The following is a 17380-nucleotide window of genomic DNA, read 5'->3' as shown; positions in this document are numbered from 1 at the left end:
CCTGCCAAATAGAGAGAATCACCCCGTCAAAAGGTGCCTCTTTGCCCAGTTAGCAGGGGTTCTTCTGTTCAAACAGGCTTTTAAGTTTAACTGTGCCTTTTGGCAGGAAGAAAGATCAAAATCAGGCCGTCGAGTCGGTGTCGACTCCTGGCGACCACAGAGCCCTGTGATTTTCTCGGCAGAATACAGGAGTGGTTCACCATTGCCTTCCTCCCACGTAGTATGAGATGGAGCCTTTGCCATCATCACTGAAGTCAGTATCCGCCTCCAGCACCTTCCTATATTGCTGCTGCCCAATATAGGTGACTACAAATATATATTTACTAGGCACAGTCTGGAAGCACACCAGCAGGGATCCAAATTAACAGCCTCTTGCTCCCTAGGCAAGCTCCTTCCCCACTGTGCCACCACAGCCAATTTCGGCAGGAAAAGGAAAGTGTGCCATGGAGTCACTGTCGACTCCTGGCAACCACAGAGCCCTGCGGTTGTCTTTGGTAGAATGCAGGAGGGGTTGACCATTGCCTCCTCCTGTGCAGTCTGAGATGATGCCTTTCAGCATCTTCCTATATCGCTGCTGCCCGATACAGGTGTTTCCCATAGTCTGAGAAACAAACCAGCGGGCATTCGAACCAGCAACTTCTGGCTTGCTCGTCCAAGTCATATAAATATTGCAAATAAATACAGGATTAGTAATTTCCAAGGTTATTGTAGTCTGATGTTCCTGCATTACTGTTTTAACTGCAGATATATATTGGCTTTGATATATTTTAATTGTCACCTTGATTACTTAAGATTTGTTGCTTAGTTTTCTGTAAGCCACTTCTGGCATCCTTTTGTTTTTAAGGATGAAAAGGTGGCGTCTACCCAGCATAAACTAGCAACTTGGTTTAGAACCCTGACGTTCCCTTTGCTGGATGGCGACAGGATATGAAAATAATGGATTTCCCGTCATGTATACAGACATGCACACTTTAATGTTTGCATGAAGTGGCAAATGTTGGCCCCATAAGTAATCAAATGTAAAACCCAAAAACTTCAGTTCTGGATAATTTGCACATCCACCACTGGAAGTATGTAAACCACTTTGAGAACTTTTCTTGTAAAATGGTATAAAAATATTCCTAACAACAACAATGCAAAACCCCTCTAAATACCCTGGAAGGTTGGACAGGATACCATGAGAATAAGTTTTGATATAAGAAAGATTGCTCAGAAAGAGGACGCATTCCAGATGAGCAGCTGAATTAGCCTGTGGCAGCAGAGAGCCCTGCGACACCTTGAAAGCTAGCAGCCTGCTTGTGGCACCAGCGCTCATGGGAAAGAGCTTGCATCACCCCATGAGGCAGTCTCTAGCTCCCAAACCCTCCAGCGGCAATGCATTTGCTAACCTTTGAGGTGCCCCAGGAGGACTCTTGCTCTCTGTTTCCCCTTCAAAAAGAAAAAGAAGACCATTACGGCCCAGCTCTGCCCATCAACGTTGGTTCCTGCCCATGTTTCCCTCCAGTATTCAACACAGTCCAGAAGAGCCTTTGGTGGCAGCCCCAATGCAAGAAGGGGCTTCGCTTTCTGACCCGCCAGCCAGATGCTCCGGCCACCACCGGCAGGCAGCCCTTGGTGTCAGGAGCCTGGAAGTCCAGCGGAGGAGCCAGCCTGCCTCCCAAGAGGCCACTGACCAGACCCGAAAGATCCTTGTTTCCTGATTTGTGAAGCAATTGCAGGGGCTGAAGACCAGCACGTTATTTGTGTTCCATGTAACACGGGGGTTCTGTTACTACTACAAATATGTATATACCGCTTTTCAACAAATGTTCCCAAAGCGGTTCGTTTACATACATAAAGGTAAAGTTGTGCCCTCGAGTCGGTGTCGACTCCTGGCAACCACCAAGCCTTGTGGTTTTCTTTGGTAGAATACAGGAGGGGTTTGTTTGTTTAATACATTTCTATACCGCCCAAAACGCAAGACGTGTGTTTCCCACTGCCATCTCCCGTGCAGTGTGAGATGATGCCTTTCAGCATCTTCCTATATAGGGTGTTTCCCATAGTCTGGGGAACACACCAGCGGGGATTCGAACCAGCAACCTCTGGATTGCTAGGCAAGTCATTTCCCCACTGCGCCATTAGGTGGCTCATAAATACATACATACATACAGATGGCTCCCTGTCCCCAAAGGACTCACAATCTTAAAAAATAAAACAAAAGACAGACCCCAGCAACAGCCGCTGGAGGGATGATGCTGTCCTGGGGATGGATAGGGCCAGTTGCTTTCCCCCTGCTATATAAACAGAATCGCCACTTTGAAAAGGTGCCTCTCTGCTCAGTTAGCAGGGGATTCTCAAACATGGGGCCCCAGATGCTGCTGGACTTCAACTCCCATCATCCCCAGCCAAAAGCCATAGTGGCTATGGGTGATGGGAGATGAAGTCCAGCAACATCTGGAGCCCCAAGTTTGAGAACCCCGGACGTAACATCTACATCAATCTTGAAGATTCTGTCTATAGCACCCTCTGTGGCCATGGTTGGGACATGGGATTGTTTTAATGAAAGGCGGTATATAAATTTAACAATCAATAAATAAACAAATAAAATGGTTTGACTGGAGCCCCTAGACTGAAAGGGGTCCAGAGTAGACTGGGAGGAGAGCATTGAGGCAGCAGGTTTGCTTGTTTCTATGTTAAGAAAGGCAGGGACTCCTCTGCCAGAAGCCAACCACTCAATGGTCCCCCCCCCAGGCAACAGAAGAGGGTGTGTTCCTGGCAGCCTGGACTCTGCAGACAAAGAGCTGAGACCAGGGAGGATTCTGGCCCCCTGAAGGGAGAGGCAGCAACAGGTGTGGGGGAGTTAGTGTGGCAGTAAGGCAACAGACCCCCCGCCCACGGATTGCCATGGAATGCCACTGGTGGGGGCAGACTGCCTCTGATGATGGAGGCTCCACTTAGACCTCTCCTCCTCCTCCATCCATTTGCCTAATTCCCTTCTGAAGTGATCTCCCCGGCTAACTCAGCCAAGAGGCATCTTTTAAAAGTGGCGATTCTCTTTTATTTAGCAGGGGGAGAGCAACTGGCCTCCTCCAACCCCAGCACAGCATCATTCCTCCAGTGGCGGTGGCTGGGGTCTCTCTTAGGTTTCTTTTTAGATTGTGAGCCCTTTGGGGACAGGGAGCCATTTAAGTTATTTATTCACTTATTTCTTTATGTAAACCGCTTTGGGAACTTTGGTTGAAAAGCGGTATATGTTGTACTGTAATCTAAGCTAGTGGCCATCATCACATCGACAAGGAATGGATTCCACAAATTAGCCACACACAACGTGAACACAAGCTTTCTTGGGTCTGTCTTGAATCTACTACCAGTCCCGTTCACCAGGTTATCCCCTGTTCTAGTATAGCAGGCATCTACAAATCCACTTGCCAGCTCGCCAGTGAGAAGTGCCCCCCCCCGCCCCCAGGCTCTAGCAGGACACTCAGCCCCACACAGCTCTCCTCCTCCTCCTCCTCCGAGGTCTCCTTTCCAGGCCATTCTGAAGGGCCTGGGGGGTGGTCTAGTCACCCACACCCTGGGAATGCTGAAGGGCAGCCAAGGAGGAGGGAGGGGAGGGAGGGAGGGGGGAGGCAGGCTGGCTGGCTGGCAGGTGAGTCGCTGGGGGGGGGGACCGGGGCCCCTCCAGGATGGGTGGCTTCAAGCAGGGCTTAGACTAATTCGGGGAGCAGAGGTCCATCCATGGCTACCGTCTGAGGGCTACAGGCCACCTGCAGCCCAAGAGGCAAGATGCCTCTAGAGACCGGCGGCTGCTGCAGCACAGAAGCCACAGCAGAGGAGGGTCAGGCCCTCCCCTCTTGCCTGAGGCATCGGGCGGGGGGGGGCACTGAGGCCAACAGGTGCTGGGCTAGAGAGGCCTCCTTGGGCCTGACCCAGCAGCAGGGCCCTTCCTCTGTTCCTAGGGCTGGCGAAGGGTGCTTCTCTGAGTCCCAGTTGCAGGGGAGTGACGGCAGCAGGAGGGAGGGCAGGCCCCCTTTCAACTCCTGCCTGTGGGCTCCCAGCGGCATCTGAGGGGCCCGATCCAGCAGGGCTGTTCTTATGTAGCTGAGGAGCCAGCTGAGAATGCCTGCTTGGCCTCAGGGACCCACCTTCTGCACAAACGGGCTGGGTTTTCCTGCAGCGGCAGGAAAGAAAACGGAGAGCCACCCTTCCCCGAGAGATGGACTCAGAAGCAGCTGCCACATTTTCAAGCACACTAGCCAAAAGGAAAATCTCTTCCAGTCTATCAAAAAACGAGAGAGAGAGCGAGAGAGAGCCAAGCAAACATCCAGTGGGGCAGAGATAGTGGTGCCCCACAGGACCTGTGGCACCCCAGTGGCCACACAACCAGCCAACCCCTCAGTATGTAACCTTCAGCTGAAGAAATTCCTTCCTTGAGGCTCTTATTGAACAGAACGAAAGAAAGAAAGAAAGAAAGAAAGAAAAAGAAAGAAAGAAAGACAGGCCTGTCACCAGCCAGTGGCAGGAAGTCAAAGGTCTATAAAGAGAATATGCCCCATTGTACCACAAAAGATAGCAAGTGGACAATCTTAGATAGTGGACTTCTGCTTCTGTAATTAAGGAACATTTCTATGGTACTTTTAGTGACGGGCAATGGAATGGATAGAGTGGCAGGACCAGGTCCAGGGAGACCTGGCGTTCAAATGCCTGCTCAGCCCCCCAAGAGGCCTCGGGGCCCTTCTTGGGACACTCACTCCCAGGGCTGCTGTGAAGATAAAACGGGCTACTCGATATGTACCCCACCACAGGCTTCTTGAGAAATAAAACAGACACACACACACACACACACACACAGAGTGTCTTGTGTACACTTCACCATTCACAACCTTTTGATAGAGTAGAGCAGGAATATTAAGACTCCAGTCCTCAGACTTACTAGGGAGTAAGCCCACTGCACTGAGTGGGATTTACTCCAGCATACCCTGCATATATCCCATGGGGCTCCCTGGTCCAAAGGCCCCAGGCTTGCCCAAGAACAGCAGCTCCCTTCACGTCTCCCAAGCTTGAAGCAGTTTTGCAAAAACCTAACTAGCGACGGCAAAGAGGAAACGCATCTGAATAACTGGAATCTGATCACTTTTGACTTTTCTTTTTTAAAGGAACTGGAAGCCATTTGCAGAAGAACTCACAGGGAACAGGGACTCCTGCAATCGCACCCTTGGGTCTCTTCCGCGGAACCTGTCCTCAGTGGTCCAAACGGCTGCACTACACACACTTCAGCCAGCAGGAAGGGAGCCGGGGTCACCTGCAGCCGAGGAGGCTGGCCATTCCGAAGACGCAGGTTGCGATTGGGAAACTCCTGAGCTTTGCATGCCAGGAGGAGTTCACACGGGGATAAGCCCACAGCCCTGCAAGTGACCTCAGGCCGCGAGCGGCAGCCTGCAGCCACCCTCTCTCTGCGGACGTTGCGGCGCGCACTCCACAGCCGGCTTGCCCAGCCATCTCATTCGCAGCAGCTCTACTGGGCCTGCGTGTCTCTCTTTTACTGGTCCAACAGGACCAGGAAAATGGCTGCAGAATTTGGTGGGACACAGAGCAGAGACTGCCAGTGACTCCCTGCCCACACCTGACTGCTCCTCCACCCACTCCCAACTCCCCCTCCTACTGACTCCTGTGGAGCTAGCAGGCCGATGTTTGGATACGCACACAGCTCGATCCAGCTGCAAGCATGTGGAAGAGCTGAGAAGCTTGTCTGGGTTCATACACACCTTCCTTCTGGAAGTGGGAAAGGTGCAGAGGAGGGCAGCCCAAATGATCAGGGATCTCAGCACCTCCCTTACGAGGACAGGCCACCACCCAGAGGCATCTGATGGGCCATGGTGGGAAACGGGATGCTGGACTAGAAGGGCTTTGGGCCTGATCCAGTAGGGATGTTCCTATGCTCAGCCTTTCAAAGCCAATCAGGGTGATGGTTTAGAATCTGAATCTGTGGACCTTTCAGACACTGTGCCACATCAGGGCAGCTATTGCCTAGGATGAGGATGGTACACGACAAATGAGTCAGACGCGGGCATTCCAGTTGGACCAAACATCCACTCTGACTGCTAATGCTTAGTTAGTATTGTGATCTGTTAATTGCATAATAGAGCCATTCATCTTCTGGGCTTTCCTTGCAAGAAGCCCGAGTTTGCTCCAGTTCTGCACAGAACAGTCTTGAGGTCGCCATACTATTTCCATTCTCAGAGAGCATAACCCACCATTGCTGGCCACAATGGAGACGGCTTTGGCTCTGGTTTTTTTCCCTTTTGCAAAACTGGCAAAATATATACTTGGGCAACTTTCAGCCTGATCCTCTGCAGGTTGACTCTGAAGGGAATCTTACAACACCCCATGGTGTTTACTTTCAAGTGTTTGTGTGATGGGAGCTGCAGGCAGGCAAGTCCACATCCTAACACTGGAAAATGTCTAAGGAAAAGCAAAGAATTGATACTTTGATATTTGAAATATACACAACAACTCCTCACATCACAGGCCAAGTGCTAACTCAAAGGGTCATCACAAGTTTCATATCCTTAAGGTAGTAAAAGGTGTTTCTATTTTATCTGTATTGCATATATGTCAGTTTCTTCCACGGTTTCCTTCCTTCTTCACAGCTTCCAAATGGCTGGCCACATCACAGCTCTGACCAAGGCTCCCTTCCTGCTCCCAACATGCCCTGGTGTCCCACTGACTTCCTTTTTAGGCAAGTTCAAGACCCCTGCCCCAAAACGCCCCCACGACCACCCGTGCAGCGCTCCGGCAGCAGGCCGCTCCCGGGTGTGACTCCCACTGCACCAAGCCATCCTCTGGACGGCAACCGGACGTTGTGCTGCTAGTACCGGACTACGGCCAGCAGGAACAGATCACGCGAGGGACACTCAGGAGGGAGATGAAGGCAGCAGCAGCACCACTGAAAGACTTCCAAGAGAGCAAGTTCACACCAGGCAACACACAACTTGCTACACTCTGGCCTCAGGCTGGTGCTGGAGGACACCTGAAGGCATCTGCAGATCAACCTGGCAGGGCTTTTCTTTAAAAATCACATCCACCCATCCAGCAATATTCTAGTTTCCACCCCAACTTGGTATCAGCTGGAGAGTGAGGGTGCTTTTACTTTTATTGCTAAATGTGGCTAGAGATGCAGGCCTGATACACACATCCTCTGTCCCAGAGATGCCCAACCTTGGACCTCCAGAGCTTGTTGGACTACAACTCCCATCACCCCCCCCCCCACAATTTATTACAGGGAGCTGCAGTTCAGCAACATCTGGATGCTGACCCGTGTGCAGGGTCTCCAACTAGGGCTCCCAGCTGCTGACCTTCGCACCGTTCCCACTGCAAGCCACGCAAGCCAAGCGCTGTGGCCGGAGCGTGCCACTGAGGGGACGGTACCAGTCAGCTGACCCCCAGGGACCAATCCCTGCCCAGCAGCCCTTATAAAGGCCCAGACTCCAGCCTAGCTCCGCCCCCTCAGCAACGGGGCCAGGGTGGGGGATTCTGCTTCAGCTCCCGGCCCGACTCTGATCCCGCATCTGCATCTGGACCGAGACAGCCGGAGGGCCCAGAAGCAGACGGCGGTCAGCCGGGGTGGGGTGGGGGGGGTGGGGGGGCTGGTGCCCCGACTTCAAGGCAAGGGCCAGGAAAAGGCAGTCCGAGCCGAAGGCTCCCAACCACACTCCCGCCTCGGGCCCTTGTTTCGACTCCTCCCGGTTGCTCTCTGGCAACTCCCCTTCCACGGGCCCTCAGCTCCCAGCCAGCCTTTCCCGGCACTCAGGCACAGTGGTTTGGAGCCAGGCCCCACCGCCAGACCCCTGGCCGGACAGCTAGCTTCCCTGGGCCCCAGAGCCTGAGCTCCTGGAGAGGAGACCTGGCACCATCTCCCGCTCACCCCTCCCGGGCCGGCTACCTAGGCACAAGCAGAACGCATTTAGCAGCCTACAGGAAATTATGGACTGCATGATCTCAAAGGTCGGGATCATCCCAGATGTCTGTGCACAACCACTCTCCCCCCCCCCCAACAGCAACACGATACTCGCCTGCCCCCCCCCCCCACCAAATTAACTAAAATCCTATATCCACAGACAGTTGAGCTGAGCGGGGTCGGCCTTACGAGGTTTAAGTGTCTGGACACAAAAGCGATTAGCATAAAAGCTTTAATGAATCTAAAATAAAAACAGAAACGCAGAGATTAAATCCCCAAAGAAGCGATGGCTGGGTCAGCTTGCAGCCCTGCCCAGAGTGACACGCACTGACCCGACCCCCCCCCACCCCACCCCACACACACACCGCCCTGCTCTTGCTCTCTGGCCTTTTTGTCTAGACTTCTAATCCGGCCGGGGGCTTTGCACCTTTCCATCAGAACTGGGTGAAAAAATACAAATCATGATTGTGGAGGGCGAGGCACAACAGTGTGGTTTTTTTGCTTCTTAAAAAAAAAACCACACACACACACACACACTTTATTTATGCAGACACAGACACACTCACTCCTCCCATTACACAAAACCACCACGCCACCTCATGGGATGCATCGGCACAGGAAAAACCCTGACATGGCTGGCTGGGACCTCCACAAGGGGAGGGCGTCCCCACTGACCCTACGGACCTGTCAGGATCTTGCGACCCCGTCAAGCAAGGTGTCCTTCTGGGCCGCCTGGGAGGTTCCAGGAGGTGGTCCTGAGGACTCTGACTTGGCCTTTGGCTTCTCTTGTCTCTCTCTCGCTTCGCTTTTTAAGATCCATATGAAACTGCTTGCAGGGGTTGTCTGGGGGCTTGGGGTGGGACGTCCTCAGAATGCCAAGGACACCCAGCTTCACATCTCTCTGCCATCCCCAGCGGGAGAGGCTGTGCCAGTCCTGAATCAGTCTCTGGAGAGAGTTTGGAACTGGCGAAGAGGCTGAAACGAAGTCTGGAGAAGACAGAGGCCCCCCTGGTTAGGAAACCGGCTGGCCTAGGACTGGGTCACCATCCTGTTCTGGATGAGGTTGCCCTCCCTCTAGATGAGCAGCTTGGGAAGAGTGTTCCCGCTAAGGCGTGCACACATGCCTGCACTCACAAGTTCCTTTTATATCTGCTCACTTAATGTTAGATCCTGCTCAGGTTGAATCAGGAAGACCTCAACCCATTCCGCACACCGTTTGGGAATGCTGCTAGATCCAGCTTTGCTCTTGGATACCCAAGTAGCGATGGTGGCTGGGGTGCTTTTGCCCAGCTTCTGCTTGTGCACCAGCTGCATCCATTCCGGGGCCAAGCTGAACTTGCCACAGTGATCCATGCCCTTATCACCTCACAGTTAGACTACTGTAATGCACTTTACATGGGGCTGCCCTTGAAGACCCTCCAGAAACCACACTTGGCACAGAATGCAGTAGCAAGGATTCTGGCAAGGGCCAGACATTTGGCTCATATCACTCCACTGCTATGCCAGTTACACTGGTTGCCAGTGTTTTCTGGGTACAATTCAAGGCGCTAGTTTTCACTTTTAAGGCCTTTAATGGCTTAGACCTGAGATACCTGAAGGACCCTCTATTCCCATAAAGCTCTGCTCAGCCTGTGAGATCCTGCAGAGAGGTTTTCCTGCATGTCCCACCACTTTCTAAAGCATGATTGTCAAATGGACACGCCATCTCAGTGGTGGCCCTAGCTCTTTGGAACTCCCTGTCCCTTGATCTTAGGCTCAACCCTCCCAGTTTAATTTTAAATGGAAGCTGAAAACTTATTTTATGCCAACAGGCCTCCCCCTAATTTTGTATGTAGTTCTTTTTGACAGCCTTGTTTTAATGACTCCCTTTTATTCTGCTTTCCAATTATTTTGGAGGTTATTGTGTTTAACTGTATTTTATAGTGTTTCATTTATTTTGCGGCGTTTTTGTGTCTTTTAATGAATTTTGCTGTAAGCCACCATGGATTCATATGTGAAGAATGGTGGCATATAAATCTTATAAATAAAGATAGCAACTGATTCTAATTCATACACTAGTTAGTGAGCTTCAAGGAATGTTCAGCCATGTCCCATTGAATTCAGTGGGATTTACTTCCAAGTAAGCACTGATAGGCTGTTGCTGCCAGTTCACGTGTTACTTCGTTACCACGGTGCACCCACTCCCACACACACAATTTCGGAATGCATGCATGCGAGACCAGAAGGACCGATGGAGGGCTGTCTTTCCACCTCCGACCAGGTCGCTCTCTGAATCCAGAAACCTTGCTAACAGACGCTGGCAAATAGCTGTCTGTGAGCTCCCTCCTTCATGAGCCAAGTGCTCACATGTGCTCTTGAGCTGCTTCTTAAGCAAACTCAAAGCATTTTTACTGGAACGCCAGTAGAAATCTGTGGGACTCACTTCCACTCAAGTAGCTGCCATCCAGGACAGAGATAAGCATGCACACAGAAATCAATGGACACCAAGAAGCTGAACTCTGGATCACAGCTAAACGTGTTAAGGGCTCCGATGCGGACTAGACTAGACCTGCACTCACCTGCAACAGACCTCCTTGAACAGGCCGCCAAGGCTTCTGTTGCCAAAGACTACAATCTGCACCATCCCATTCGCTGCTCTTGCCCATTTTTACCCAGTCGTGTGCCTCTCTGTGAAGGTGCCAGGTCCCCCCCCCGCCCCAGCAACCCCTGGCCTCTCCTCCCTCCCATGCCTTGGCTGGACTACTACAGCGGGCGCTAGAGGGGCCAGCCTCTGACAAAAACGGCTCGGGCAGTCCCACCATCCACATCTTTGTGCATCCTCAACAGTTACAAAAGCAAACTGGACGCTGGTGGGATTCGTCCCCCGAAGCAGGGCGCGTTCCCACCATCAGCTTTTGACAAGTGGAATCTGACCCTGCCTGGTTTTTTTTAAGGAAAGTCCAGCAATCACTGCTGAGCAGCTACATTTTTGCTAAACTTATTTAAACCAACAAAAACTACCTGACTGGTAGCTAAAATATACTCCTTGTGTGGCTAGTGGCTGGCAGCGTGGCAACCGCCGCCTCCGTCACTGCTGCTGCTGCCCTTACAGGAGGAGGACAAGCCACGACTTGTCTGCGACCTCCAACTCCTCCGTTTTAGTAGCTGCTATACGGTGCTGAACCCTTGAAAAGCAACGGTCGGTCGGGGGAGCAAGTTCATCTGGAAAATCAAAGGCAATACTGGCCGACTAATTGGCAAAGGGGCACCGATTAATCAGGGAGGTCCAACTTTTGTTGTGGGGCCTGGAAGTTAAGGGCAGGTTTGTGTGCGTGTGTGTCTGCGTGTGGGCACACTACACAAGAACAGGAAGAAGGAAAATACTGAAAGGAGTGGGAGTCTGTTCATCGTGTTACAAGTTACCCCCCAGTCCCAACAAAAGCGCCTGCATTGTGGTACTGACAATATGCACATGTATTTAAATGATCAATCAACCAAAAGATCTTTTAGCAGATGGCAGTCTTATAATCTCAGTTCATTTTCAAAACATGCACACAGGTGAGGTTTTCAATGCCTTTGAACAGGCCCATTTTTGCCATGCCAGTTCTAGGCACTGCACAATAAGCCCTCTCTAAATATGCAGACCTTCAGGTGCTCTTTTCAGCAGAACTACTTGCAAAGATTAAATGCAATTTGAGGTTTTACTACTGAATGGGTCCAGTACCTAGGACTTAACCGATGGTGCCTTTACCACTGTCTGATCAAGAGATTCAGGGCACTGTTGGTGTCGCTCTCTATTCACCTCCCTATCAGTAATATAAGTTGCAAGTATGAAGGGTGCTCTCCAACCACCCTGGCCGAGGGTGGAAATAGAAACCGGCGGGTGGGGGGGGGGGAGGTCTTCATCTGAAGTCTGCTGAATAGCCACTCGGCATCCATTTCCCTTCCAGGGTCCGCCATCAACAGGGCAAAAGAAAAGTGCCACACATCCACAGAACAGGCAAAGGGGTTGGAAGCCATGTGGCTTTAAAAGGCGACCGGGGGGGGGGGGTGTCATCTCCAAAGGAAGTTCCATTTTCTGGTTCTATGGATGGGAATTCCCCCCTTGTCCCTTGAGAGATGCCCACCAGGGAGCACACTGGCCAGTTCACCAGTCTGGCTCAGAAGAACTTGGATCTCAGACCACCCCCCTCCCTCAGCCCACCTTAGGGTACAACAGAGGTTTTCAGAATTGGCTCCCCAGATGGTTTTGGACTACAACTCCCATCATCCTTTCAGCCATCAGTCTGGGGATGATGGGAGTTGTAGTCCAGCACCATCTGGGGAGCCCAGTTTGAGACCTCTGCCACACAGAACTGGTGCAAGCATGAGATGTGTGGCTGGCACCCTGCGTGCTGCTTCAAGGTGCTTGGAGGAGAGGCGGAACTCGGGCTCAGTGTAACAGATCCAGTGCGCAGGCTTGCTCGTTGGGAGTCCCTTCTGCAGAGCTGGAGGGAACTCCCTGCTTCCCACTCAGCACGCCCAGGGTGGATGAATGGCTGATGTGACAAAAGGGAACTTATCCTGACTATCTTGAGCTAGAAGCTTAAACACTTGGCCAGTAAGCTCTTTTGAAGAGCTGAAGAGGCAGGATGCCTCTGAGGACCAGTTGCAGGGGAGAAATGGCAGGTGAGAGGGCACGCCCTGCCTGTGGCTTCCAGCGGCATCTGGTGGGCCACTGTGCGAAACAGGATGCTGGACTAGATGGGCCTCCTTGGGCCTGATCCGGCAGGGCTGTTCGCATGTAACCAGAGGGGCTCCCTTCCAAGCAAGGGTGTGGAGGAGCATCTTTAGAGCAAACAGAAGAAACAAAAACAAGAGTCACACACGCCTACACCTTTTATTTTATTTTTTAAAATATAAATATATGTACCTATATATTTTATTTGCTTAAAAAAGATGTAATACCCTTTTAAGCACAATGCTCTGCCAAGCACTTTACAATAAAATTACAATTAAAAACTATCAACCTCAAATTTTAAGGCATCACCACCTCTAGGTAACTATTAAGAGCAACAGCAGTTAAAACACCAGAAGCCAAGTGAGAATTTTAAAAGCAGGCCCACGAAGGCCAAAGCTCCCCTCCACAAGAGAGTGCAGAGAGCCAGGAACGCAACCCGTCAGATCTCCCCAAGGAAGGCAACTCCATCGAGGGCTCGAGATCACGGAGGCGAGCCAGACAACAGGGCTTGCAAAGACAAACTTGAAGCCAGGGGAAGTTAATGTGGCTGCAGGTCCCCCCCAGCAGGGCTGCCCAGGCCAACACCAGCGCTTTGCATTTGGCTCAGAAGCCGCCTGGTCACCTGTGGAGCTGCCACAGGACAAAGGTAGGTTCCACGCACACATTGTCTCGCTGCCACAAACACTCTTGCAGCAGCCTTCGGGGGCAGCTGAAGCTTCCAGCCTGTCTTCAAAGGCAGCCCCATGTAGAGCGCATCACAGCAGTCTAACCTTGCTGCAACCAATGCATGACTGTATTGCAAGACTGGCCTTCTCCAGAAAGCTGGCGCACCCGCCAAAGCAAACGAAAGGCATTCCTCCGGGTCACAACAGCACCTGAGCATCCAGGGAGAGTGACTGGCAGCTCCTCCATGCGGCCACCCCAGCCCTGCATGGAGGCACAGACAGGCCCAACCGGGGCGGGGCGGGGAGGAGGGGGGGCATCACCATCTAGATCTGCTGGCCAAGAACACCTCTGCCTTGTCTGGACTGAGCATCAGCCTCTTTGCCCTCATCCAGGCCCTGGGGTCAGGGTGAAGCTCCGGGTGGCTTCAGGTGCTCTGCAGGCAGCCTGCCCAGTAAAGGCATCAGCCAGCCCCGGTGCCGCTGGGCATCCTCTCCCAAGCCATGGGGCTCCTGAGCAAGCCCTATGGAGAAGGAAAAGGAGAGCAGAGGCTGTGCAGGAGCTGTGCTTGGTGCACCCCTGCAAGGCCAGGTTAGAGGGGGGGGAGGGGGTGATTCTGAACGCAAGGAGCAATATTTGGCTTTGTGGCTGAACTGAGCCAATACATCCCAGTTCAGGAAAGGAAGTGGGGGGAGGCTGCAGCTAGGAGCCATTTTGTCTCTCAACTTGGATGTTACACCTCATCGGAATGCCAGAGATGTCAACATGCTCCAGAAGCAGCAGCAGCAGCTGAATCCGGGAGCCCAGGAGGAGGAGGCACCACCGCTGCCAGGCAACTGCGGGAGGCGACCCAGCCAGGCCCCCGACACAGACCCGGGCGGCAGCAGCGGCGGCGGCGGCGGAGGAATCCTCCCACTAGTGGGCTGGCGGGCGGGCGGGGGGGGGCATCCTGTAAACAACACAAAGGCGGCGCGCGCGGAGGATGGCGAGTCCGCCTCCGTATGGATCGCGGCGCCCCCGCCCGCTGCCTGCCTGCCTGCGCCCCATGCCAGCCACGCCTGCACACACCGCCAGCCCGCCAGCCCGCCGACGACGGCCCTCCGCCCTGCCAGGGAGGAGGAGAGGCCGACGAACAAAAGGAGCCAACCTGCCGACACCACCCCCAAGTCCCTCGGCAGAGCCGCAGCAGCCCGACGGGCCAAGCAGGCAGGCAGACAAAGGCGCCAGGCCCACCCAGCCCCAAGCCAAGGTCTCCTGCGCAGGAAGACCTCAGAGGGCGGCGGGCAGGGCGGGCGCGCGGGCGGCTGATGGCTCAAGCGACGGCGGCGCATTTCTGCCTTTGCGCCGCCGCCGCCGCCGCAGCAGCAAGCACAGCCGGGCAGGGAGGCGCCATGCCTCCTCCATTTCACGTGGCCGACGTGTGCCCCAAGCCGCCGTCCCCGGCACTCGGCGAGCCCTCCGGCGGCCCTCCACAGCAAGGCGGCTCGAAACAAGAGGCGAGCGGCTGCTGCTGCTGCTGCTGCTGCTGCAGGCGGAGGGGGCGCAGCGTTCCGTGCGTCTGCAGCGGCAGCGCAGGGCCATGCCTGGAAGCCTGCGGCAGAGACGGCCCCCGCCCGCCTTGGCCACCTCGGGCAGGCAAGCGCGGCTTGCTGGGGAGCTGCCGCTGCCGCCGCCCCCGGCCAGCCTCTTCCTTCACGGAGCAGCCTCCTCCTTTTGCGCACGAGCCACGCGGGGCCAAGGCTACCCCCGCCAGCTCTAGGGAGCGCCAGCCAGCCCAGCTCAGACGGGCAGGCGAGCAGCTTTTGTGTTGCACGCTGCTGCTGAGGCTGCTGCTGCTGCTGTTGTTGTTGTTGCCGCGGCGCCGCCGCCCGGACGGACCCCCTCCAGCTTGCGCGCGCGCATCCCCCCCTAGTCCGCGCGCGCGTCTGCCCGCCCGCCCGTGTCTGGCTCCCAGTCCCGCAGAGCCAAGTAAACACATTTTCCGCTCCCCTCCCCCACCCTGCAGGCAGGCAGGCAAGCGCGCGTGCGCGCACCCGGGCGCCGGGACTTGTCACCTTCCTCCCCTGGCAATGCGCGCTGCAGGTTTTGAGGCAGCAGAGAAGACAACAGGGGCGGGGGGGGGGCGCGCCTGGCGCTCTGCAAGCCGTGCAAGACAGACACGCAGCGACACACACAATAAGCCCCCCCTTGCAATGCGTGGGGGAGGCAGCCGGTGCAAAGGAGCGCAGCCCCCCCCACGCACACACACCGCGGGAGCCCCCCCCCCGCCCCCTCAGCCTTACCAGATGGAGGTCTTGATCTTGTGCTGCAGCGCGCTGGCCTCCGTCCCCTGCAGCCCCGGCACCAGGGCGGGCAGCGAGGGGGGCGCCGCCGGGCCGCCGCCGCCACTGCTGGTGCCGCTGTTGGGGGGCTCGGGCTCGGGCAGGGGCTGCTGCTGCTGCTGCTGCTGGGGAGGCTGGTCTGCCATCGCGGCCGGGCCGCAGCGGGCTGGCGCAGGAGCAGAGGCGGGAGGAGGAGGAGGAGGAGGAGGCGGGCGAGGGGCGAGGAGGGCGCGGGGCTCGGCTAGGCCTTCCCCGCCGCAGCCGCCACCGCCGCAGAGGCAGCAGCAGCAGCAGCAGCAGCCCTCGCGGGAGCCGCCTGGCCCGGCTGCGGGCTGGAGGGGCGCATCCCCGAGCTGGAGGAGGAGGAGGAGGAGGAGGAGCCTGCCCGCCGCCGCTGCCGCGCTGCGCTACGCCGGAGGGCCAGGGAGGCGCATCGCGGAGAGGGCGGGGGGACCCCGGAGGCGGCGGCGGCGGCAGCAGCACCTGGCTCGCCTCGCCTCGCCGTCTGCCTGCCTCGGCCGACCGGCCAGCCCGTCCTGCGCGCAGCCTCAGTCGGGGCGCCCGCCCTGCCTGCCGTCGTCTGGGGGGCGAGGGAGGGAGGAAGGGAGGAGGCGGGCAGGCAGGCCAGCCGCGAAATAGGGCGCGCGTGCCCGGGCCCGGAGGAGGCGCACAGCAGCACAGCCTCGCCCGGCTGCCCGCCCCCCAGCGAGGGGAGAGGCGGCGGCGGCAGCAGTAGGCCCCGGGCCGCTCTCCGCTGGGTCTGGCCTGGCCACTGGAGGCTGAGCGAGCTGGCCTGCTGGGGGTGCCGCGGACCCGGGCCCGCCGTGCGTGCGTGCGTGCGTGGAGAGGCGCCTCCGGCAGGCGGCGGCGGCGGCCACCCGAGGCAGCTTCCTCTCCTCGGGAGGAGGCCCCTGCACGCTGGAGTCGGTTGCTTCCGCGTAAACGTGCTGAAGGGCGCGCGGCACGGTTTGCTTGGCTAGGACAGGCTGCGCAGCGCTCTCCTCCTGCCGCCGGGGTGGTGCGCTGAGCAGAGGGTTGGACTAGAGGAGCTCGCCGGCCCCTTCCGGCTCTGGCCTTCAGGGGTGCCTCTCAGCCCGCCATCCCATCGCACAGGGTAGCCCGCGTGTCACTGGGGCTGCCATCTCAGTAAGCCGCCGCACCTTTGAGTACACAAGTGCACAGGGCTGAGCCTTAGAGTAACCACCCACCCACCCCAAATCAAGTCCAGGAGCAAACCTTGCCCCACCAGTGGCAGCCCAGATCTGTAGGGAGAAGGCAGCACCCCTCAGACCTCCCTCTCCCTGGCCGGAATTACCTTGTGGAGTGTGACCAAAGCTGCGGTCCATTCAGACTACCATTCAGTGGCAGCCAACCAGATGGGCCTTAGGAACATAGGAAGCTGCCACATACTGAGTCAGACCATTGGTCTCTCTAGCTCAGTATTGTCCTCACAGACTGGCAGCAGCTCCTCCAAGGTTGCCGACAGGAATCTCTCTCTCAGGCCTATCTTGGAGATGCTGCCAGGGAGGGAACTTGGAACCTTCTTCTGCTCTTCCCAGAGCAGCTCCATCCACTGAGGGGAAGATCTTACAGTACTGCTCACACTTCTAGTCTCCCATTCATATACAACCAGGGCAGACCCTGCTTAGCTAGGGGACAAGTCATGCTCGCTACCACAAGACCAGCTCTCCTCTCTTTGCGCTCTACGTAGGTTCCATCCTGACAGGCAGATACATGGACGAGAGACCCAGTCCTCCTTTA

General features: G+C 55.6%; 1 protein-coding gene across 2 annotated transcripts in view; it reads right to left on the bottom strand.

The window, feature by feature from the left end:
* The window catches only part of RFX7 (regulatory factor X7), a 51241-nt gene extending 35109 nt beyond the window's left edge, over nt 1–16132 (bottom strand). The window contains exon 1 of one of the 2 annotated variants that reach the window (XM_053272249.1): nt 15581–16132. In XM_053272249.1, the coding sequence (XP_053128224.1) occupies nt 15581–15765 (185 nt within the window). In that variant the 5' untranslated portion in view covers nt 15766–16132. Of the gene's footprint in view, nt 1–1388; nt 1802–15580 lie in introns of those variants that run through there. The other variant, XM_053272250.1, reaches the window with a different exon arrangement.
* Between the last annotated feature and the right edge of the window lie 1248 nt (nt 16133–17380).

This window comes from Hemicordylus capensis, chromosome 10, assembly GCF_027244095.1.
Source record: "Hemicordylus capensis ecotype Gifberg chromosome 10, rHemCap1.1.pri, whole genome shotgun sequence".
In the NCBI taxonomy this organism is placed as follows: Eukaryota; Metazoa; Chordata; class Lepidosauria; order Squamata; family Cordylidae; genus Hemicordylus; species Hemicordylus capensis.
This window is presented reverse-complemented; position numbering and strand designations above follow the sequence as displayed.